Here is a 23,937-nt window from a genome sequence, read left to right as displayed (position 1 = left end):
ATTCAGAAGAGTCTATACCACCCGCACATTTAATTAGTCTTAGAACCTAGCTTTCCACTACATGCTTACATGTGTAAATCAGGGCCTGATTGTGGTGCTAGAAGAAACATGCCTTTGTTTTTGTACAAGTATGCCAAAGATAACCTGCTCCACCTACATATGACTTACCCTCAGATACCAGATAAATGTAAAGTTACTGAAATACAAAGTGAAGAAAATGAAAAGTATGAAATCAGTACACTGATGATCAAAAACAGGTGGGGAGCGGTGAACAACATTGTTTACTTATCAATAAAAACAAGCGACAGTAAATTCGGTTCAGTTCCTAGCTACACTATAGAGCCAAGTTCCACAACAATTTAAAATTACATCACAATAAGTTTCTCATTAAAAGTCTGCTTTTGCTTTCACTGAACTTTCTGAAAATCTGAACTGTACTAAAGAAAATGTTAGCACCTTATTGTTTTAACAAAGATGCAACAATGTGTATTTTTCAAACAAAATAATGTGGAATGATATCCACACCAAAAACATATGTCAGGAACTGTTTTGGAATTATTTGAGTGCTGACTTGAGTGTGAACTTGACCTTGACAGAATACTGAATACATGAATTAAGCTATGCCAAAACCATGGGTATTGCCCAATGCAAAGTCCATGTTTTCCTGAAAGTCTCTGTAAGAGGTGTGCAGTGGTAACTTTAAGCAATTGATGCAGGTGTTTGCAATGGGCAGTTTAGAAATGGTTCCCGTGTTGTGCTCTTGGTGAAGAAATTCAACTGAAGGTTGTGGGGAGAAGCCAATTGGTGGAACAGCATTGGCACCGGTGGCAAAGGCGAGAATTGTCCCCAGCTTGTGCGTTCCCTCTTGATCTAGAGAAAGCAATACATTTGAAATTAGATTAAAATAAACAGAACAAAAAAAACATTGCACGCATCAGTAGGCCTACTCTTAAGTGATGTACAGTGACAAGATGCAGTGCATTATTAATTTAAAGTAAGACAAGAAACATATCACTTCTACATTAACCTTCTGCATCTGTTAGGTAGTCTCTCCAGAAAGGAACAACAACTTCTTCAGCACGCCTTCTGTTGCTGCCAACCGGAGATAGGCGGATGGTGAAGAGGCTGTCAACCAGGTCGGCTGTGAGGGTTGTAGGAGACCAGCATAGAAGGGGGCGAAAACTCTCCTGGTGAGCTTGGATTTTGTCCAGCACACCAAGTGTCCTCAGTCCATCCCGAAATCTGAGTAAAAATCACACTTTTTTTTAAAGTGTTTTGGTTGGCAACTTTAGTTTTATAAAGAACATTTTTTAACATTTTCACATGTAGCAGATGAATGAACAAAGAAAAACATATAATTATAAATATAGGAATTTAAACCCTATTAAAATATGCAAATATCTTGTACTTCAGGTTTAGTTACAACAGTAAAGTATGTATGTCAAATTCATATTTTTCAGGGTACTTGGTAACCAGTGGTTGAAGAACTACTACTAAGACCTTTACTTAAGTAAAAGTATAGCAATACAGCATTGTAAAACACTCCTACTACAGTAGTAAGTAAGTATTATGAGCTTGATATAGTTAAAGTATTGCAATAAAAGTAGTGGTTTGGTCCCACTGACTGATATATTATTATATATGACATCATTAGATTATTAATAGTGAAGCATCAGTGTTAGAGCAACATGTTACTGTTGTAGCTGCTGGAGGTGGAGCTAGTTTACACTACTTTATATACAGTTAGCTAGTTTAGTCCAGTGGTTCCCAACCTAGGGGTGGGGCCCCTCCAAAGGGTCAGCAGATAAATGTGAGGGGTGGTGAGATGATTAATGGGAGAGGAAATAAGATAACTAATTACTGATACACAACTGTGTTTTCAGTTTTTTGGACTTGGCCAATTCATGTGGAGGGTGGGCATGACCTAGCACACTATACACTTAAACAGGAATGGCCTTAAGAGAACCCCTTAACACAAGGCAGTCGTCATGGGTTTCAGTTCTTGATTGTAGAGGCTAAAAAGCTGGATAAAAATGTACCTCTCAAAAGGACCACGCACTCTGTGTATCACTTGGAACATCAGGATGTCATCTACAAGCAGATTCTTGTCTTCCAACCTCCGCAGTGGCCTCAGGCAGCCAGCATTGGCCAAACACTCCTCAAGTGGCTCTGTTGTTGCTAGTAGATCTTCAAATGATGTACATTCTGTGACCTTCCAATAGATACAACAAACACAATTTGAAAGGGCTGTAATTAAACATCTTCCCCTCTACATGAGTCACTAGTGTTGATACAGATGCACATATACCATAACATATTCTAAAACTCAGAAGAAAAATTACCCTTTTAATTTTTTCACGCAGGTCACCATCTGCAAGAGTTGGGGACAGAAAGCTTGCGGGTGGACCCCTGTGTACAAAGCTTACTGCAATGGCCCTGCCTGCAATGAAGTACCTGTCCTCTCTCATGGCTAGAGAAAATAAAATAAAATCATTTATTTGACAGTGCATGTATACAAAGACTTGACAAAATACCTGTACCATCATATAAAATGTAGTAATATAAATAAATAAAATTATTATGAGATTACAATTAATACATACCAGTACTGTCAAAGGCCAAGTTCATTTTGCCACCTTCTCCCTCAAACATTGGAGATAGAGGCAAAGCTTCCATTAACAGTCTTAGAAATTCTCTTCTTGGTCCACCTAAGTCCACAGCCTCTTCTGGTACTCCCATATCATCAGAAAACCTGACAGAAATACTGTGACATGGATCATAGGTCCCTCGTTTAAAACCTCTGATGGCTCCATCCAGGACTGTGGATCGGTTAATGTTAAACTTGCATTTCCTCTGATAGTTTATTTTTGTTGCAAGATCTTGCAAAATATCGCTTGCTGGCACCGAATGTCCTGTGGTCCTTCTGAAACAAGATACAAGATAAATATAAGTTATTGTATATACTAGTTAAGAATGCGGCATCATGAGTTCCGGTTTGGGTGAGCATGTGAAGGCAGCATTGTCTCAGTCTCCAGCAGCGACAACTTTGAAAACTTACTTTTTCTTCAAAAAACCCCACCCAACTAAAACTAAAAAGTGCTTTTAACAGAGCCCCAAACTCATTAGACGCATGCCAAGAAAGAAGAAAGAACCTATAATGGAAGAAATGGAAGAAACAGAAACAGACGCGGCCGCCTCTTCGACAGACGATAGCAATGTGCTAACTAGCATAACTACCATGCTAGAAGAGCGCATAGCTAACATGCTAGAAGAGCACAGAGCTAGCATTGCAACCGATTTCAAAGCTACATTCGCGACCCTGGAATCAAGGCTCGACAAAATACAGACAAAGATTACAGACCACGGTCAGCGAATGGACTCACTGGAATCTCACGTTGAAGTGCAAGATCAACGAATTCAAGCCCTGGAGGAGAGGTGTGTAGCACTAGCAAATAGCAACACCAAGCTAACAGCTAAACTATCGACCTCGAAAGCCGTAGCCGCAGAAACAACATCAGGATCATTGGCCTCCCTGAGTCAATAGAAGGACCCAGGCCCACAAGCTTTTTTGCCGACCTTCTGGCCGAAGTACTCGGCGACCAGATCCTTCAGTCCCCCCCCGAGCTGGACCGAGCCCATAGAGCGCTCACCGCTAAACCACCGCCAGGCTCTCGGCCCAGACCGGTAATAATTCGCCTCCATCGCTACCAGACCAAGGAGGTGATCATTCGAGAGGCTCGTAAGAGGCGAGGGAAGCTCCAGTACCGAGGGTCACCAATCCAGATCTTTGAGGACTACACGCCTGAAGTCGCCGAAGAACGAGCTAAGTACCGGACGGTGATGGCCGAACTTTACAACCTAGCCCTCCGGCCAACGCTTCTCTTCCCGGCCCGCCTACAGATTACTCTGGAGACCGGCGCGAAGAAGAGATTCTCATCACCCGAGGAAGCTACCTCCTTCGCAGCCAAATACCAACAAGCCCCGAGGCCCGATTAGCTTAGCTTATTAGCTGTTTCTCCCGTGGCTAATGTGAGTATTGCTAATCTAGTTTCCTCACAAGAGGAGCTGATTTTGTTTTGGCAAGTCTTTAAATGAAGATGTAGCCTGGAGAGCCCTAGCACTTATTGTTTGTTTGTTTGTTTGTTTTATTTAAGGACGACATACTATGTTTATTTTGCTGTTGAGTTTAATGGGACTTGAGGACTAATCAGAAGTGCTAGGGCCCAGGCCTGATGTTTACTATTTAGCCTAAATGCTATGTTATTCTAGCATTGACGCTATCCCAGCTGGTTCAGAAGCTGGTTACACTTGATTTCAATTTGTGACTAGTTAAATAATAAATAACCTGTTTTATCTTATCTCATATCACTATATTTCATATTTTTGATATAAAAAGTTTGGAAAGACATTACATAATTAAAAACTGTTATTATAAGGAATAGGTGATTAACCTCACTTATCACTTTAAGTAAAACTCTAAGTGACCAATGCCCTGTATTTTATTTCAACTTTATTTATTTCATTCATTTCATTAAGATACCTTTGAATTACTATGGGCATTCAAATCAAACTCCACAAGTGTCATGAAAGTGTGTTTGGGGTCTACACTTTTTTTTACTATTGGGGTACTAACTGATCTCTTTAAGCTGCAAAGCTGAGACAAGGGAAGAAGAGAAGAGAAGACGCAGAAAGGGAAGTATGACAGTTCGGGTTTAGTTTTGTTGATTGGGGAAGAGGGATGGGGGGAAATGTTCCCACTCAATTTTGTCTATTTTGAGTTCTGTGCTATGTGTGCATTTATTTTCCATTGTGCTATCTCTGTACAGAGGATTCCACTCACTTGTTGCTGCTTGCTCCTCGAGACTGACCTGACAATTTTACTGCTGGACACCGAACCATGGCTAGTGTAACCAAGGGGGGCGCCACTGGCGGACAGGCTGTGAGGATAATTTCACTAAACACTGGGGGGCTCAACGCTGCAATCAAACGTACTAAAGTTATGACACACATTAAAAACTTGAATGCTGACATAATGTTTCTCCAGGAAACACATTTATGCAACTCTGACCAGAGGAAATTAAATAGGCCTTGGATTGACCAAACTTTTCATTCTAAGTTCAATGTAAAAACAAGGGGCACAGCTATACTAATACGGAAAAACGTTCACTTCACCTCAGATAAAGTAATTACAGATCCAAACGGTCGATACGTTATAGCCACAGGTACACTATACGGAAAACAGGTAATTCTGGTATCAGTCTATGCTCCCAATTGGGATGACCATAAATTTGTGAGCTCACTGTTTACTACCATTCCAAATTTAGATTCCCACCTTTTAATTATGGGAGGAGACATGAACTGTGTGATTGATCCAACATTGGATAAGTCCAGCTCGCGATCATCCACGCCTATGAAAATGTCTCAGGCTTTTTCCACATTTATGAATCAGTATGGACTGGTCGACCCTTGGCTATTTTCACATCCCTCCGCGAAACAATACTCTTTTTTTTCTCATGCACATCGCTCGTTCTCGCGTATAGACTACTTTCTGGTAGATAAAAGCTCATCCCAGAGATTGTCTCCACCCAGTATTTACCTATAACAGTATCAGACCACGCCACAGTAATGTTAGATCTTCACTTTAACATGAAGTCAAAGGGATTCAGATATTGGAGGCTAAATCCTCTCTTGTTGGTGGAGGCAAATTTTTGTAAGCATATTTCTGAATCGATTACCTTTTTCTGTGAAACTAATAAAAATAATGAAACCTCCCCATCCATTTTATGGGACACCCTAAAAGCCTACATAAGGGGCAAAATTATTTCTTTCACGTCTCATGCTAATAAAATACGCAGATCCCGGCAAAAAGAGTTGGAAGAGGCTATCGCGGATGTTGATAATTCCCTCTCATCCACAAATACACCTGATCTATATAAAGAGAGAATAAGACTCCAAACAGAACTTGATCTCCTTCTTACTTCCGAGGCTGAACAACTTCTCCTTCGCTCCCGAGGGTTAGTATACGAGCATGGGGACAAAGCTGGTCGTCTCCTGGCACAACAATTGAAGGCAAAAACAGCATCAAACCAAATTACTCAGATTACTGATGATTCAGGTTCAGTAACTTCGGACCCAGACAAAATAAACGACACGTTTAGATCTTTTTCCCCCCATCTTTATACCTCAGAATCCCTCACAGACGAAAGCCAACTAATCAACTTTTTTGAAAAATTGGACTTACATAAAGTTTCACCCGAAAATAAATTGAAATTAGACGCCGCCCTTACACTTTCAGAAATTAAAGAAGCAATACAGTCAATGAACAGTGGTAAATCACCAGGTCCAGACGGATACCCGGTCGATTTTTATAAAAAATTCTCAGATCAACTAGCTCCACTACTGCTTGAAATGTTTAACCACTCATTCGAACAAGGTACTTTACCACCCACACTCATGCAAGCTTCCATCTCCCTAATTTTTAAAAAGGGTAAAGACCCACTTAGTTGCGCATCCTATCGACCAATATCGCTCCTCCCGGTAGATGTTAAAATACTCGCAAAAATCCTAGCTCGGCGATTGGAATCTGTTATGCCCTTGATTATTTCAGAAGACCAGACGGGATTTATAAGGGGAAGACACTCATATTCTAACATAAGAAGGCTTCTCGGCGTCATCCTCTCTCCATCTCCCTCTAACGTCCCAGAGGCCATAATATCCCTCGACGCCGAGAAAGCCTTCGACAGGGTGGAGTGGGCCTATCTTCTCTTTTCCCTGAGACAGTTTGGTTTTGATAACAATTTCATTTCATGGGTCAGATTACTCTACTCCTCTCCCTGTGCCTCGGTCTGCACAAACAACCAACGCTCCGCTCCGTTCCCACTTTTTCGGGGAACAAGACAGGGGTGCCCGCTATCCCCACTATTATTTGCGCTCGCGATTGAACCACTTTCAGTAGCTTTAAAATTGGTGGAGGGATTGGGAGGGATTAATAGATGGGGCATAAAACATCAAGTGTCATTATACGCAGATGATCTGCTTCTCTATGTTAGTGATCCCTTATCAAATATTCCACGCATTCTGACAATATTAAACTCCTTCGGTCGTTTATCTGGATATAAACTTAACATCTCCAAAAGCGAATACTTCCCAATCAACCAATTGGCTGCCGACATACCCCCATCGACTATACCTTTTAAAAAAGCCAGCACAGGATTTAAATATCTTTGCATTGCAATTATACGTTCCTTACGAACATTACGAGAGCAAAACCTTACTTTACTAACGACGAAAGTCAAATCTGATCTACAAAGATGGAACTACTTACCGTTGTCCCTAGCCGGTAGGATCCAAATTATAAAAATGAATGTATTACCAAGATATCTTTATGTTTTCCAATGTTTGCCCATTTTTCTTCCCAAATCATTTTTTACAGTTATAAACGACATTATTTCATCTTTCATTTGGGCTGGCAAACGGCCAAGAGCTAGTCGCTCACTTCTCTATAGAGATAGATCAGCTGGGGGACTGGGTCTACCTAATCTAATTGGTTATTACTGGGCATCCAACATGCATAAAATACTATCTTGGTACACGTCCCCCCAAACTAGTTGGTGCCAGAGTGAAGCGGCCTCCTGCTCCTCGTCGCTACGTGCCATAGCATGTAGTACATTGCAGTCCTCCCCGTCTAGTCTTTCTTCTAACCCAGTTGTTATTGGAACATTAAAAATTTGGTCGCAAATAAGACGCCACTTTGGATGGCTCACCCTCCCTTTGGCATCCCCGATTTGCCACAATCATCTGTTTATCCCAGCAAGGACTGATCCAAGATTCTCTGTCTTAGAAAACAAGGGACTTCGTAGTCTGGGCGATTTATACATCAATGGTATTTTTGCAAGTTTTAATCAATTAATTTCTAGCTTTAATCTTAATAAATCAGATTTTTTCCGGTACTTTCAATTGCGTCACTTTGCGAAGACGCACACGACTTCATTTCCACAGATACCGACTCCCAACGGAATGGACTTGGCTCTTAAAGCCAAGGCCCTGCTAAAGGGCCACATCTCCTACTTTTATAACTTACTATCTCCATCCAGCGAATCCCTTATACATAAGACTAAGACGAACGGTGAGTCAGAACTCCAGCTGAGCTTCTCTGAGACTTTCTGGGAGGGAGCTATAGGGGCCGTTAATTCGTCATCCAGCTGTGCCAGACTTTCATTAATACAATTTAAAGCATTTCACAGACTACACTACAGTAAAGAAAAATTGTCAAAACTTTACCCGGACAAATTTGATGACAAATGTAACAGATGCTCTCAGACTCCATGCAACCTTACCCATATGTTCTGGGCATGCCCCAGGTTGTCTGAATTTTGGCTACGATTTTTCAAAACAATTTCAGATATACTAGACATAAATCTAACTCCGACCCCACATATTGCTATATTTGGCAAACCTCCAGACAACCTTCGTACCACAGGTACCCAAAACAACATTATTGCTTTTGCCTCTCTTATCGCCCGCAAAAGAATTCTGTTGCTATGGAAATCACCTCAGCCACCATCAATCAAAGTCTGGTTACATGACATTTTAGGTCTCCTGAAGTTGGAGAAGATTAAATTCTCCCTCCGAGGCTCTTCAGATAGGTTCTTTACTCATTGGAGACCGTTACTTAAATATTTAGACAAATTACCAGCTCGGGAAGTTTCTTTGTAGAAGCCTATTTGTGACCATTTACAAACTTATCCATTTGCGCCAGCGGCGGCTGCCCCCCCCCTAAAAAAGCTTTTCTCTAAGACATCCCAGCATGACAAATCTACTTTGAGGTTTAAGGAGCAAGCAACCATTGATACTACCTCATAATGATTAGCACTAGCACTTTATTTTGTACTTTTAATTTAATATTTTCTGTATTGTTATTTGTGTTTTTTCTCTTTATATGTGATCATACCTTCTTTCTTTCCTTGTGGTTTCCTTTATATTTTTATTGTGTTGGTATTTCTTTTCAATTAAATACTCGTATTTATTCTTTTATTTATTTAGTTATTATTTCTGTTTTAATTTATTTTATTTTTTTATTTTTTCCTTCTCCTTGAATTAATTTATCAAGTCATATTTTATTTTCGAGAGAGTGTGTGGGTCACCCTACCTAAATATGACATACTTACCTTCAAAATTACCAGGGTGGACGGGGTGGGGTGGGTGGGGGGATTGTTCGTTTATGTTCATTTATGTTCTTGAATGTAAAAAAAGAAAAGAAATAATACTATTTGTATGTACCTATGTATTTCATGCCTGACAATTGATAAATAAAAGTTATAAAAAATAAAAACAGAATGCGGCATCATGTGTGTATTCGTCATGGTCAACTACGGAGCTGAACAGTACAGAAGAATAAGATATATCAGGCTTTGGATACGGGTACCGTTCTTCTAAGTAGAAATGTGGTAATTGTTGGTTTGGCTCTGCACAACATTTGTTGACAATAATAAAAAATATAGAAAATTGCTAGCCTCATCACTTAACTTTTACATAACAGTACTGTCAAGGGCCAATATACACATATGCATATAAACATATGAGCAGGTATGGCACCTGAATTCACTAATAATGCATTAAAAACTGTCTTTGGAAGTGGCTACCATAAAACATTTGCATTTTTTTGTAATAACCTTTCACTCTGTAGGCTTGCTAGTATAGCCTGGCTCAATTCCTCATCCTCAGAAGACATGTCAGGCAGTGCAGCCATAACTGAAAGGCAGTTATCATAGTTGGTTGCTGGAGTGCTGCTCTGGTAGGGTGAGCTTGAACTGTTTTGGCAAGTCAGGACCACAGTTGGATCAACTAAAGTTGTTCCTCCAAACGACGAGGTAGAAGGCTGACTGGAGGAACGGCAGCTTTCCTGTGAGCACACTGGCAATTGAATAGAAGAACTGCTTGCTGAAGTGCAGGTGTGATTGGTTGAAATACTGCTTTGGTATGTCGAGGCAGTTGTTTGAGTGACTAACGCTCCACACCCAGGTGAAGAGCCAAAAATTTGAACTGCAGACGTACAGGTTGGTGGGGAGGCAGTCATTCGGCTGGTGAAACCGTCTGTAGATTCAAATGAGTGTCTATCTCGTATTACAGATGAGGAGCGCAGCTGCCTTGCTGAACCAGTGTTTTCCTCACTGCTATAGCCTGTAATATCATCCTTGGAAAGACATAACAGATTTTAAGATATATTCATTTTCAACTGTAAATGGAACAGTACCTGGAAAAACCAAGATTTATGATTACAATTCTAAGAATTACTTTTGCTGTCCACGCTTTAAAAGTGCCCTTAGAGTACCAGTATCCTCTCCTAATTTAAGCTCTCGGTTAGTCCAATTAAGCAGCTGTCAATTTATTCCATTTCTGTGCTTAGATTTAATATTTTAAAAACAGGCATTCCAACTCTGCACTAGTCTATAGAAAAATGATATAGTTTTTCAACACTCATAGCTACAAAGTTGAACTGAAACTTTAAGAACAACCAAGATAACAACACTATTCTTCATTCATTCATGTTTATGCACCAATTATAGTTGTTATTATGGTTATTATTATTACAATGTTCTGCAAGTCAATTCAAATGTGATACAACATACCAAAATTGGCTTTGATGGTCTGATGTATAGGGCTTTAGATTTATAGACTTTATGTATGAGATTTGCATCCAGCTCTTGTCCAGCACGCAGTTTGGGCAAAATCAATCTGTTGACACATGCCATCAGAAACTCAAGGCTGAAAAACAGTGGGTAAAAATGCAAAAGGTTAAGAAAAAAAGGGTCCAAAGAACTTTTTTGGATGCATAAGACACATTGAAAACTGATGCACTGACAACCTGTGTTCCAGTTCATCTTTGAAGATGGACACAGCAGAAAACCAGCAGTCAGAAAAATAAATGAGGAATGTAAGCGATGCCAAAAAAAATCAAATGTACTAAATAACTTAATAGTTGTTTTGTTTACGTAATCTAATTACATGTGATTTTCACTGCTGGAGATATCCTTTAAATTTAGACTTGACATAAATAAAAGTGCTTACTTCACATCAGCAGAGAGTTTTTCTCCAAAGGCATCCCGTATTTGTTCATTGACAGTCCTCTGGTCCCAGGATTTTTGGAATTCAAATCCATTCAATATATGTCCTTGTTCGTGTAACTGTTGCTTTGTGCGATGTTTGACAACAAAACTGCTTGATGGCCTCGGAAGAAGGATGACGTCTTTGTTGAAAGTATCGTGATAATGTGTTTTAGCCCTACAAAACAAAGCAGAAATATATGTATTCATCTTTAATGCATTCTGTGCTCATCAACCCTTAAAACATGGCAACATTTGGGATGTTGTAATTTTTAGAATCCTACCACAGCTATTTTGAATAATATATGTATTAATATTTATTAACAGAAAGCATAAGTACATTATGAAGTACATTTCTCATTTTCTCAAGTTCATACAATAATTACATTAAAATAAAATATATAAATGAGATTTATATTGATATATGATATGTATATATATCACACCTCTTTAACTTGTGCTAAAAACGTTAGCAATCTAAAACTCCACTGTGTTGGCGATTTAAAATTTTTATCTGAAATAGGTTTGTCACTGCTCGAACGGAGTTGAACATGGCTAGTATGAGCATGACGGCTAGCGGACATTCTCTCTGATTAGCTACACGTGTCCCTACACGTGTAGCTAACACTACACATGTTTAAACGGCTCACAAGTTCAAAACAGCGATATTTTCTGTATTTAAATAACTTTTATTTGCCTGTATTGTTTAAACTACCGACATGTTTTAAAAACATTAACTAACCAGATTTGACTGTTCCCAACGTGTGTTGCTAAATTAGCAGGAGTACATTTAGGATTTAATGTTAGTTTAACATTACGTTGTTCTCACCTTTTCCTTGACCGGGAGTTCCAGTTGCCAAAGTGTTGCTGAGTCTGGTAACGCAATGACAGCCGCCGCAGTCCTCCAGTTTGGCCTTGTGTCTCATTAGCTGCTGCTTGGACTGCTGAAGGAACTTTGGAGTTGCCTGGTCTAAACAGTTCCCGCATCTCACTTTCCACAGCGCTATGATTAACATTAGGTGCTGCTGAGCCTGTCCTCTGCCGCTCAAGGGATGAGGACAAGGATGGCACGGTATCAGAAGATGACAATATATTCCTTAGTACTCCAATAGCTTGCTGAAAAGCCCGCGTCTCATCTCCCCCCTCCATGCTCATTGTGACCTGACCTGAACGTGACTCTGCTTGAGCTTCTCAGACAATCACAGAGCGATAAATTACCTTCTTCTTCCTCTTCCTTCGGTTATGGCGGGTTGCAACCATTGCTTATTAGGTGTATACCGCTACCTACTGTACCGGAGTATGTAGACGATAAATGCTGCCTTCCGTTTCAACTATACTCCTTCCGTTTCCACTATACTTTCACTCACACATACATACATTCTCCTTTCACATACATATATTTTCACTCACACATACATACATTTTCCTTTTACATACATATATTACTTATAGTATTAAAATGTATAAATATGAGAGTGAAAATATATGTATGTGTGAGTGAAAATATATGTATGTGTAAGGAGAATGTATGTATGTGTGTGAGAGTGAAAATATATGTATGTGTAAGGAGAATGTATGTGTGTGAGAGTGAAAATATATGTATGTGAAAGGAGAATGTATGTATGTGTGAGAGTGAAAATATATGTATGTGTAAGGAGAATGTATGTATGTGTATGAGAGTGAAAATATATGTATGTGAAAGGAGAATGTATGTGTGTGAGAGTGAAAATATATGTATGTGAAAGGAGAATGTATGTGTGTGAGAGTGAATATATATGTATGTGAAAGGAGAATGTATGTGTGTGAGTGAAAATATATGTATGTGAAAGGAGAATGTATGTACGTGTGTGAGAGTGAAAATATATGTATGTGAAAGGAGAATGTATGTGTGTGAGGGTAAAAATATATGTATGTGTAAGGAGAATGTATGTGTGTGAGAGGAGAATGTATGTGTGTGAGAGTGAAAATATATGTATGTGAAAGGAGAATGTATGTGTGTGAGAGTGAAAATATATGTATGTGTAAGGAGAATGTATGTGTGTGAGAGGACCAGAATGAATTATGGCTTGTACGGCCCCTCATATTAATCGACATTAAACATCGGTCATAGTATAGTGAGGAAATAAAGCAAAAAGGAATGAGGCATTATTCTATATCATTTACTCACTTACATACAATAGCCATTTCGACCAATACTTCTGGGCTTTATTACCATAGAATTTTAGGGAGAAGGTCAGCATTTCCATTTCGTATATTTCTTTTACAGTAGCTGTCCATACTCTCACTGTTGGTGGTTCCCTGTTAAGCCATTTCCTTGTTATTGATTTCTTGCTGGCTGTCAGCAATATTTTCAGAAGGTAATTATACTGGGAATTGAGGTCAGTTGGTAAATTACACAAATATATAGTTTGAAAGTTATACTCAATTTCAAAACCAAGAATTGATTTTATTTCTTTAACTACATCCAACCAGTAAAGTTGGATTACTGGGCAACACCAAAAGATATGATAGTGATCAGTCATCACATTATTACATTGTCTCCAACATTGTCCAGATTCAGTTCTGCCACTCAGTAGGTATTTTCTTCTGTGAAAAACCTGATAATATTCTTCAATGCAAATTCCCTCCACTGCCCTGAAATGGTGGCGGAGGAATTAATTTGGCATATGTTTAGCCACTCGTCTTCTGTCAATGTTATATTTGCTTCCTTCTCCCAAATACATTTAACATAAGATGTTGACATTTTTTTTGCAAGATTGCAGGCATAAGTATATCCTAGAAACCACTCCCTTATAGATTTGACATTTATAAGCATCAGTGATAATGTTAATGAGGTCCCTGTCACATTCCTCTAGTGTTTTAATGTTTCTGTCTAAATGGTGCCCAAGCTGTAAATATCTGTAGAAATCCTGTTTGTCTAAATCATGTTTTTCCTGCAGTTGTTGGAAACTGTCCAAACCAGCATTGGATGAAATTACACAGTATGAAGTAATGCCTTTTCGGGTCATTTCCTTAAATCTCAAATCAAGCTGTGCCGGTCTGAAATCCCTATCATGTTCGACCCACCTTAATAACCGTGCACTCCTCTCTAAGTGTGAATTGCAGACCTCTTTGAACCAGATGTTGAGGGGAACTTTTGTAAGGTCACTTAAAATACTTGAGTATATAGTCTTGAGGCTTTTATCACCTAGCAGAGATTGAAGAGGGATATCAAGTTGGCTCAGTTCTAGTTCTTTCCATTTTGCTTCATAACCCTCTTCACACCAGTAGACAACATACTGAAGTTGTGCTGCTTTGTAGTAGCTCTCCAAACATGGTAGCGACATCCCTCCTACATCTTTTGGTAAGTGTAAAGTTTTATAACGTATCCTTGGTTTCTTGTTCTGCCATATAAACCTAGTGATAGTCCGATTCCACTCGTTGAACTGTTTAGCTGGTATTTCTACTGACAGGGACTGAAAAAAGAATAACAGTTGAGGTAGAACAGTCTTCTTTATAGTTTCTATTCGGTTATACAAAGTGTCAGAGGGGCCCACATGTCCAAGTCATTTTTTATTTTGTTTGTGATAATACCATAATTTGCATTGTATATATCCTTTAAAGTCTTGGGAATATTAGTACCTAAGTATTTCATCATTTTAGTTTTCCATTTAAATTTAAACATTTTGCGTATGTCTTCTCGAAGTAAATAATTGAAAGATAGGGTCTGAGTTTTCTCTATGTTTAATTTATATCCTGAATAGAGACCAAATTGGTCGAGGCAGGACATGAGTTTAGGCAGACTGGTATCAGGGTCAGACAAAGTCACCAGGATGTCGTCCGCGTACAGACATGTTTTATATTCTCTTCCCTTAAATGAAATGCCTATAATTTTCGGGTCTTCCCTGATTTTTTGAGCAAGTGGCTCTATAAATAATACAAATAAGATGGGATGTCACTGCCCGATTTCCGGAGCTGCCTGATTTACTGTACGGACCGTCTGCACATACGCGAACAAGCCGCCATCTTGTATGGTAACTCCACTTGGACAAACTTCATTCCTTCTCTGCCCGATTTCCGTACAGCCCGTTCACGCGCTTTTGGAGAGTTGAGTTAGAGTTGAGTAGTAACTTCATGATGGCGGCGCCGAGACTGTAAGACCTCATACCAGCCGACCCGACATGCTGCAAAACTAAAACTGAATTATCACCAACTTCACCAACCCAAACTGGAATCGTTTGTGGAAGAATCCATTGAAGATTTGGAACTTTATATCAACACGACCTACGGCAATATGTCTAATTGACGCGATAGCAAGCGTGGAAGAGCGCAGCTGAGCTCGAGTGAACAAGATGACTCGAGCAATTCAGAAGATCTGCTTTGCATAAGAGAGTCAATGAACACCATGGAAAAACAACTTAAGAAGCTAGATCTGCTTAAAAAGTTGTCAGACGACATCAAGGATCTAAAACAAGCAACTCCTTGATCGAAGTCCTCAAGGAAGATAACGCCTCACTCAGAGTCGAAGTAAACAATCTTAAAGAACTGACAACTGAACTCCAACAAAATGTCAAATGATATTCTTGAAATGCATTGCAGGAGCATGAGAGACAACATAATAATCCACGGGCTGCCTGAGACAAATAAAGAAATTTACCAGTCCACGGAGCAACTGGTGAAATCTTTCATGAAAGAAAACCTCAAGATGGACGAGCATGAGGTTGAAGCCATCCATTTCTCCAGAGCGCAGAAAAGTCGTCCCAATGTGGCAAAAGTTCTTGATACAAAGATGAAAATGTCCATCATGAGGAGAGGAAAGGAACTGCGCGATACCAACTTCTCCATCAGTGACCAGTATCCACCGGAGATCCTGAGGAGACGCAGGCTGCTTCACCCCACCATGACAGAGGCACGGAAAAATGACAAAAAGGCCCGACTGGTCATTGACTAACTTTAACTCCGAAATGACTTACTGGCTTGGTGGAGGAGATTTAAACACGAGCCGGTAAAATGTCAACTTGGTGCTGTTTGCTCATGTAAACAGTCACATACATCAAACGCCATCAGAGCGACAGGTTACCATGGATACTTGTCAACAAATCAAGAAACTGCAGATTCGTCACAGTGATGTAGTCCACGGCTTCTTTTTCTTTTCCTATATTTTTTCTCTTTTTGCTTTTCCTTCTCATTCTAAGTGACTTCAAATAATGCAGCTAGGGTATGGCTGATACATATCTTTTTTTCCCCTTGCTTGCTCTTTCCTTAATTTTTTTTTCTTCTTTTTTCTTTTTCCTGTTGTTTGTTTGTTTGTTCGTCTTCTTGTTTGTTTTTTGTTTTCTCTCTCGTCGGATAATGTTGAATTGTTTTGTCTTATGTATTGATTGCTTTGTTTTGTGTTTTTTGTTTTTTCCTGCAGGAGGGCATTGGGGTAAATGTTGAATGTTATGGGAAAAAAAGAAGAGTAGTAGCGTCGCTAGCATGAAAACTTTACAATTTTATATACATTTGAGGGATTACATCATCTAACAATGTATTTCACCCCACCCTATCAAACGGGGAGCGAGATGACATGCGTCGTGCTTCTTCCAGCTTTGTTATTAAAGGTAGGCTATGCTCCTTTTAGTGCCCTGCATACTTGAGTTAAGTATTAATTAATAGTTTTTTAATTTATATATATATATATATATACATACATACACACACATATGTATGTATGTGTATATATATATATGTATGTATGTGTATATATAATGTATTAATTAATAATTGAGTTAAGTTGTTAGTTAGTTGTTACTGTTAAGGTCATTGGCTACTAAGCTCTTTATTTCTTTGTAGACGGTTGTTTTACATTGGATCAAAAAAAGATACATGCGTTTGGTAGTTTTAAATGAAGACGAAAAGAGGTCTGCCCTCCAAGAGTGCCACAATAACCCTGGGACTGGCAACCATGATGGTATGAGAGGCCCCGGGGACAGGGTTATTGCGGGCTACTTATGACCTGATCTCAAGCAGGATGTGACTGAATGGGTAAGTTGTAGTTGTAGTTACACTGCATGTACATCTACTTCATCACCTCCCACATCGTCTGATATGGAGATACCCCATCATTAGTTTGCATTTTCCTACAGGCCAAGTGATCAGCTGACCTTCTGGTTGTCACCCACTTTCTGACAAACCTGGTAGGGTCCCAAGATCTGAGAGGAGGGCCAACCATTTTAATAAAAATCGAAGCTGACACATTGTTCATATTAAATTGAAATCTCAAAAAGCTCAAAAGTTAATAGGTGTGGCGTGTGAACTGCTTGAAATGCGTGTGTCTCACGGTCAGTGAGTGACACTTGAGAGCTCGGAATTACAAGACAATCATTCAATGTGTAATTATGAAAGAAAATTAACAATTTATTATTAATTCTTGTCTCAGGTGAGATGTTGTCATCGCTGCCAGCTAAATGACCCCATCAAGACACAGACACCAGTTCTGCATTCTATCAAGGTACAATAGTGCATGCTGAAGTTTTGCTTAACAAAGGGAAATGTGGTTAAAGAAGTTAATAGGAAGTATTTCCTCAGGTTAAACGCAGCTTGGGAGGTTGTGGGCTTGGACCTTATTGGTCCACTACGTGTAACAGGCAGAGGGAACCAGTATGTGATGACCATGACTGACCTGTACACTAAGTGGGTTACCGCTGAGCCCCTGAGATGTAAGACTGCATGTGAAGTGTCTGCAGCCATTGTGGGCAAGATGTACACTTTCAGCATGGTCAGGAGAATCATTACTGACCAAGGCAAGGAGTTCGTCAATGAGTTACCATTAAAAACATGCTCTCTGCTTAAAAATCTAAACAATACTGATAAAGGTGTACCTTGTTAATTTTAACATGGGTATCATTTTGTTGCATCTATCTTTACTTGTTTATTACATATTATTATCTTTTTAACACACTGACAGCCCTTTTTCATCTTGGTACTTGTATTTATTTTCACATAAAATCATTCATCATTGTCAGAACCACTGTAACTATTCCTGTTAATGAACCATCCACAGTTAAATGAGAAAATCTTGGAGATTCCACGACGATTGGGACCTCCACCTACCTGCAGTTGTGTATGGCATCAACACAGCTTTGCAGGTGGGTTTTCCTCTTGGTTTGTCACCTAATAATGATTTTTTATCTTTACCTGATGGCCATGTAATGCTGAACTTATTTGGATCCAGGCTTCCTCTCTATTTCCTTATGTATAACCGGCAACCTCACTTACCTGAGGTCATGAATGCCTGTCCCATGGGAGATGCTTTTGAGGTTGGAGATCCAGAAGAGGGTATCGACACCATTGTGACAGAAATGAAGGCATTGAATGATAAGGTCAGTGCCTTCAATACAACGGACATTGGATGTCTAATATGAGAGAATTTTAAATTTAATATACTTTGTATTTGTAGGTTCTTAGCAACATTGAACATGCACAGGCAAGACAACAAAAATCTTATGGGTCCCGTAAGAGAAAATCTGTGCGAGTATGCTCCATCAACGTCGGAGATGATGTCCTAATCTCGGACGTTCCTAATAAAAGGTGTCGGAAGGAAGCACTTGCTACCCATCACCAAGGACCATTTACTGTTGCCAGCATCACTACAAAAGGTGTGGCACTGTGGTGAAAGACAACGGGAGACGGCAATAGCGCAACGTCTCACGGCTAAGGCCGTACTACAGATTGGAAAGTAAGGGTCTCACCTAAGCATCTTACTTATTCAAATGTTGTTACTCCTACGAAGCTTGCTGTGGTGCCAGGTCCAGGAGTACTTAGATTTGACATTCCTATTATTCATAACAGATTCAGGAAGAATTCTGGAGTTTGGGGTTAAGCCGGTGCATGGATTCCAATGTGAGTGTATTCATGTTGCTGTACCTTTACTCACTTAGATTTAAAAAAAACAAAAACAAACACATTGCAGTTGGGGTGCTTGTATAACTAATTAATTGTTTCAATTAATTCATGTTATATTGGAAATGCTTGCCTGAGCATCGTGTGGGAGGCTGCTCAGGTGAGTTCTTGTGCAATACTCATATTTTTGTACACAAATACATTTAATTATAAATATGTGTGTTACTATTATAATAATACCAGGACAACATGAAGTCAAAAGACACCATTTAGTTTCCTGCATGGAGCAGACAACAAGATCGAGGGGATCACTACTTGCTCTGTGTTGAGTGAAAATGTATACATTCAGACACATTGAATTTCTGCCATTTGTGCTATAACAAAGTGATACACCTAATATGTTGGCACTGCAGTCATGTAGAAATGTTTTTGTTACAGGTGTTATTGGTAGCAATAAGGGAGATCTTCTCCCTGGAGGTTTTGGAGATGAGGCATACAGAGCCACATTTAGGTCCATAAATAAGTAAGGGACCAAAAATTATCCGGTCATTTCAACCGGAGTGGTACTCTCGCAAAGAGTGGCTATGTGGATGCGATGCTAGCAGCAAACTTTTCTGCTTCCCTTGTCTTCTCTTCTCAAAAGAGAAGGATAACGTGTGGGTAGGTCCTGGCTACAGTGACTTGAACAACTTGCCTACTGCTATTACTAAGCATTAGCGGTCGAGTGCACATATTCAACACCAAATTGCGCTCAAAACTTTCGGAAAACGAAGCTAAACGACTGCAAGTCTCCGTGCACAACGTCAAGGTGCGGGAAAACCGAGAGATCCTCAAGGACTTAATACGTGCTACGTATTTCTTGGCTAAGCAGGAGCTAGCATTTTGGGGGAATGATGAGAATGAGGGCTCCAGTAACCGAGGCAACTATGTGGAACTATTGAACGTCCTTGCCGAGAAAGATGAACGATTGGAAACCCATTTGCAAATTTCCACGTTTTTTACTGGCACGTCTAACCGGATCCAGAACGACCGTATCCAGGCAGTCAGTGACACTCTCCGTCATGATATTCAAGTGGAGGTAAATGCAGCCCCTTTTGTGTCTGTGCAAGTGGATGAGATAACTGATGCCACGAACAAAGCTCAACTCTCCGTCATATTGAGGTACGTCAACCAAAGTGAGGTAAAAGAGGCTTTTTTGGGCTTTACTGACGTTAGCAGTGACCGCAAAGCAGCCGCTATAACTGAACATATATTGGCCATTTTGGAGTCCTACAACTGCACTACTAAACTCGTTGCTCAAACGTATGACGGGGCCGCTGTGATGGCATCTCAGCTGAATGGAGTTCAAGCAAAGATAAAGCAAGTTGTTCCCGAAGCTTTTTTTATCCACTGTTATGCGCACAAATTGAATCTTGTGCTCTCCTATTCGGCAAAGTCTATCACTGATTGCAAAGTTTTTGTCAAGACCATCGAGGGCTTGGCATCTTTCTTTAGCAAGTCTGTGAAGCGCACGCAGTTCTTGGATGCAGTTGTGAAACACCGGATACCTTGGGCCGCTCCAATGAGATGGAGTTCACATTCAAGGTTGGTCCAAGCTGTAAACCTTTACTATGACCTTTACTATGCCGAGCTTAAGCACATGTTCTGTGTCATTACGGAAAATCCTGTTTCATGGGATGATCAAACGCACAAGATGTCTGTGGGGTATGATGCCTGGTTGTCAAAAACGCCCACCTGTTTTCTCTTGATGGTGTATGGAGACATTTTTAACCTCACTGATGGACTTTTTTCTGTTCTCCAAAACAAGTCCATGGACATTGCTTTTTGCTTTCAAAGGATCAATGACACAATGACTGTTCCACGCCGTCAGAGAGGGGATTTTGAGTCGTTCTATGCCAAGTTTGAGGAGAAGTGTCAACTGTTGGGCCTGACAGATCCATCCACAAGGAATGTACAGCCAATCAAAGAACACAGGCGGGAGTTGTTCCACAACATCTATGAGGACGTAAGCACTCAAATGAAGAACAGGTTTGATCATTATGGCCAGCTCTCCTTCTTTAGTTTGGTTGATCTCAGCAGATTTGACAAGATATCCAGCAGCTTTGATGACCGGTCACTGAAGAGCTTGGAAGAGGCATACGCAAAGCACTTTGACTTTATCAGGCTAAAGGCAGACTTGACTGGACTGTACAGTTCACTGTTGATTTGTGAGCAGTGCACAACCCCTGCACAGCTCCTTAAGTTTTTGCACACAAACGATTTGGTGGTGACTGTGCCAGAAGCAACCAAACTGCTGTCTCTCATCTTAACACTTCCAGCCACTACAGCCTCAGTGGAGAGATCTTTTTCAGCCCTGAAAAGAATCAAGACCTACAGCCGAAACAGGACTGGAGAAGAGCGCTTATCATCCTTGGCTGTCATTTCCATTGAGGCAGAACGTCTGGTGAGACTGCACAACAACCGAGAACGGTTCTACAATGATGTCATCGAGAGATTTGTGGAGAAAGATCGCCGGATGGAGTAAAGTAAAGGTAATGGTTTCATTTAAGACATTTTGTATAATTAGGTTGTATACAACTGTCTTTTTCTACACAATGTTTTAATTCGCCTGTTTCTGAAAATGTCTGTGTGCCTCAAGTTAATCTACACTGGTTTTTCATTTCACACTTTTAATACTAATAGTTGATAATCCAATCAGTTTCACAGTTTATAAGCCTGTATATATTGTTCTTTTTTACAAATCTATACAAATCCTGCAGCATATATTGTTCTCTTAAAAAAATATGTTTTAACAAATCTATACAAAGCCCACAAGGGCATTTATTGTTACTATTTACAAATCTAGGTAAAGTCTGCATTGTGCAGTGTTGCCCCCTCAACTTGTGCACTTGACTTACAATGATGTAGTTTAAGTGAAGTGTTTTATCTTCAGTTAAGGCTGGCATTCATGTTATTTTAGTATTTCTGATTCTTTGGCTGAATGTTGATTTCTGAAATAGGCCTGTTTTTTTTTTCTGTCAGTTTTGCACTTATATTAATTGCTCATATACACATCATACACATCTATGCATTGTTGATAGTTATTATTGATTTGTGTGCACTATAAATGATGTAGCTAAAGCCACGTGCAATGAAACTGGTGTTGTTATTGTAGTCATTATTTGCAAATTAATAATTATTTGATATATATTTCAATTAAATTTCTCATATTTCAACAAATGCCACTGTGTTAATTTCTACCTTGTAATTACACCAAGATTGTATTGTATAATAATTGTATTCTCAGCTTTCGTGTATAAGCTTTCATAATAGCTAAACCAGACAAACGGGCTCTTACATGTGTAATTTACACCAGCATGGTCCTGTATTTCAGATATTTAAAGCAGCTTATTGAGCTTACTGACACGATATTGGGTACAACATTTTATGTGTATATTTGGGTGGGGTTTAGATTTTTGAATGCCCACAGCCTACCCAGCCACTGACCTCACCGCACGTCACTGCTGGCCACATAAAAAACGAAGTATTCCCATACAGCCGACTTGTTCCGTTTAGACGGGGGGAAAAGTTGGTGGGGCTCGCCTCCTTCAGCCATCATACAGCCTGCAGAGCTACCTGCTTGTAACAGCAACCGGAGGTGCGCGGGGGGAGGGGTACTTTACGCTGCAGCTGCTACACGCGACCTGAGGGACCTCCACTTTCTCTCTGACGAGACGTCACACAAAAAAAAACCGCTCCTACCGCAGGAACGGTATGACGGAAAATTTTAGTGGTTTTGAAACCGTGACTTTTTCATACCGTGGTATACCTTGAAACCGGTAATCGGCCCATGACTATTTCAGACTTGTTTTCTTAGTCTCCAAACCAATATTTTTTTTGCTCGAGGTCCATTCTCATAATAAGTTTGTTTGATATACTTCAGTTTGAGTTCCACCTTATCATTACGTTTCTTATTTAGTTCTGATTTTACGACAGATATTTGATCCAGTGTGGCAGGATATGCCATTGTTACTGGATAACTGAGAAGATACAGTAATGTGCAATGTAAAACATTCATATAAAGTTAGATTGTAACAACTGTGTGGATCAAATATATATTTTATTTTTGTTTTTGAAATCGCCAGGCCTTGATTTTTTCAGCTGAATTAAAAAAACATCATATTAAACATCATCTAACTAACAACATGCAGTTTAAAAATATATATATATATATTATATAATATATATATTATATATATTATATAATATATATAATATATATATTATATAATAACTGTTGACGTTGACGTCAACAGTTATTAACGGTATTTTCATCCATTCTAATATGTTTGATAGTATATCAAACATATAACTGCGCTAACTGCGTCTATAAATAATACCTTTGAATGGCAGGTATTAACCTGCTGTTACTGTAGAGAGGAGGAGACGGAGGCACAATGACAGAATACACACAGGACAGAGTTTTTCCACCTGTGTTAATATTTTTGGAGTGGAATATTTGTGGTTTTACTAACAACATTGACTTTGTCACTAATAATCTCCCATATGTTGGTTTCTCTGGTAATATTAGTTTTTGTTATAACTCAATATATTAGTTAATCTCTTCCACTAGAACCTGATCACATTTCATTTTGCGCTTGCAGCTTTCTCCTCGTCCAAACTCTCCATTAAGACACAAAACCCTCATTTAAATACTGCTGTCTGCACCTGTTGCACCTGATTTCATTTACACAGTTATTCTTAGTAGATCACCTGCAAAACGCACGCAAACGAAACGCGCAATCTATTGCACCGTGCACGCAATTTAGTACCCACTATTTGGGATCTTAGTAAATCAGGCCCTTAGTATGCATACTCACTGTTATGGGTATACTTTAGTCATTTTCACAGTGTGCACATGCTACATCCCCAAAAGCCTCCTAACAGTTAGTATGTAGTTTGGATTTAGGACACTGCTGCACATTACCACACA

General features: G+C 39.5%; 1 protein-coding gene across 1 annotated transcript; it reads right to left on the bottom strand.

Annotated features, from left to right (window-relative positions):
• Window positions 1-613: 613 nt before the first annotated feature.
• On the bottom strand, window positions 614-12,257 carry LOC133993305 (uncharacterized). The gene is made up of 9 exons (XM_062432221.1): window positions 11,932-12,257; window positions 11,068-11,280; window positions 10,629-10,764; window positions 9,672-10,192; window positions 2,604-2,920; window positions 2,343-2,470; window positions 2,040-2,212; window positions 1,028-1,242; window positions 614-870 (listed from the first exon to the last, which is right to left on the bottom strand). Exons 1-9 carry the CDS (start codon window positions 12,255-12,257, stop codon window positions 614-616), a joined length of 2,286 nt encoding a protein of 761 aa, XP_062288205.1.
• Window positions 12,258-23,937: the final 11,680 nt, after the last annotated feature.

Source organism: Scomber scombrus, chromosome 13, assembly GCF_963691925.1.
Source record: "Scomber scombrus chromosome 13, fScoSco1.1, whole genome shotgun sequence".
NCBI lineage: Eukaryota > Metazoa > Chordata > Actinopteri > Scombriformes > Scombridae > Scomber > Scomber scombrus.
This window is presented reverse-complemented; position numbering and strand designations above follow the sequence as displayed.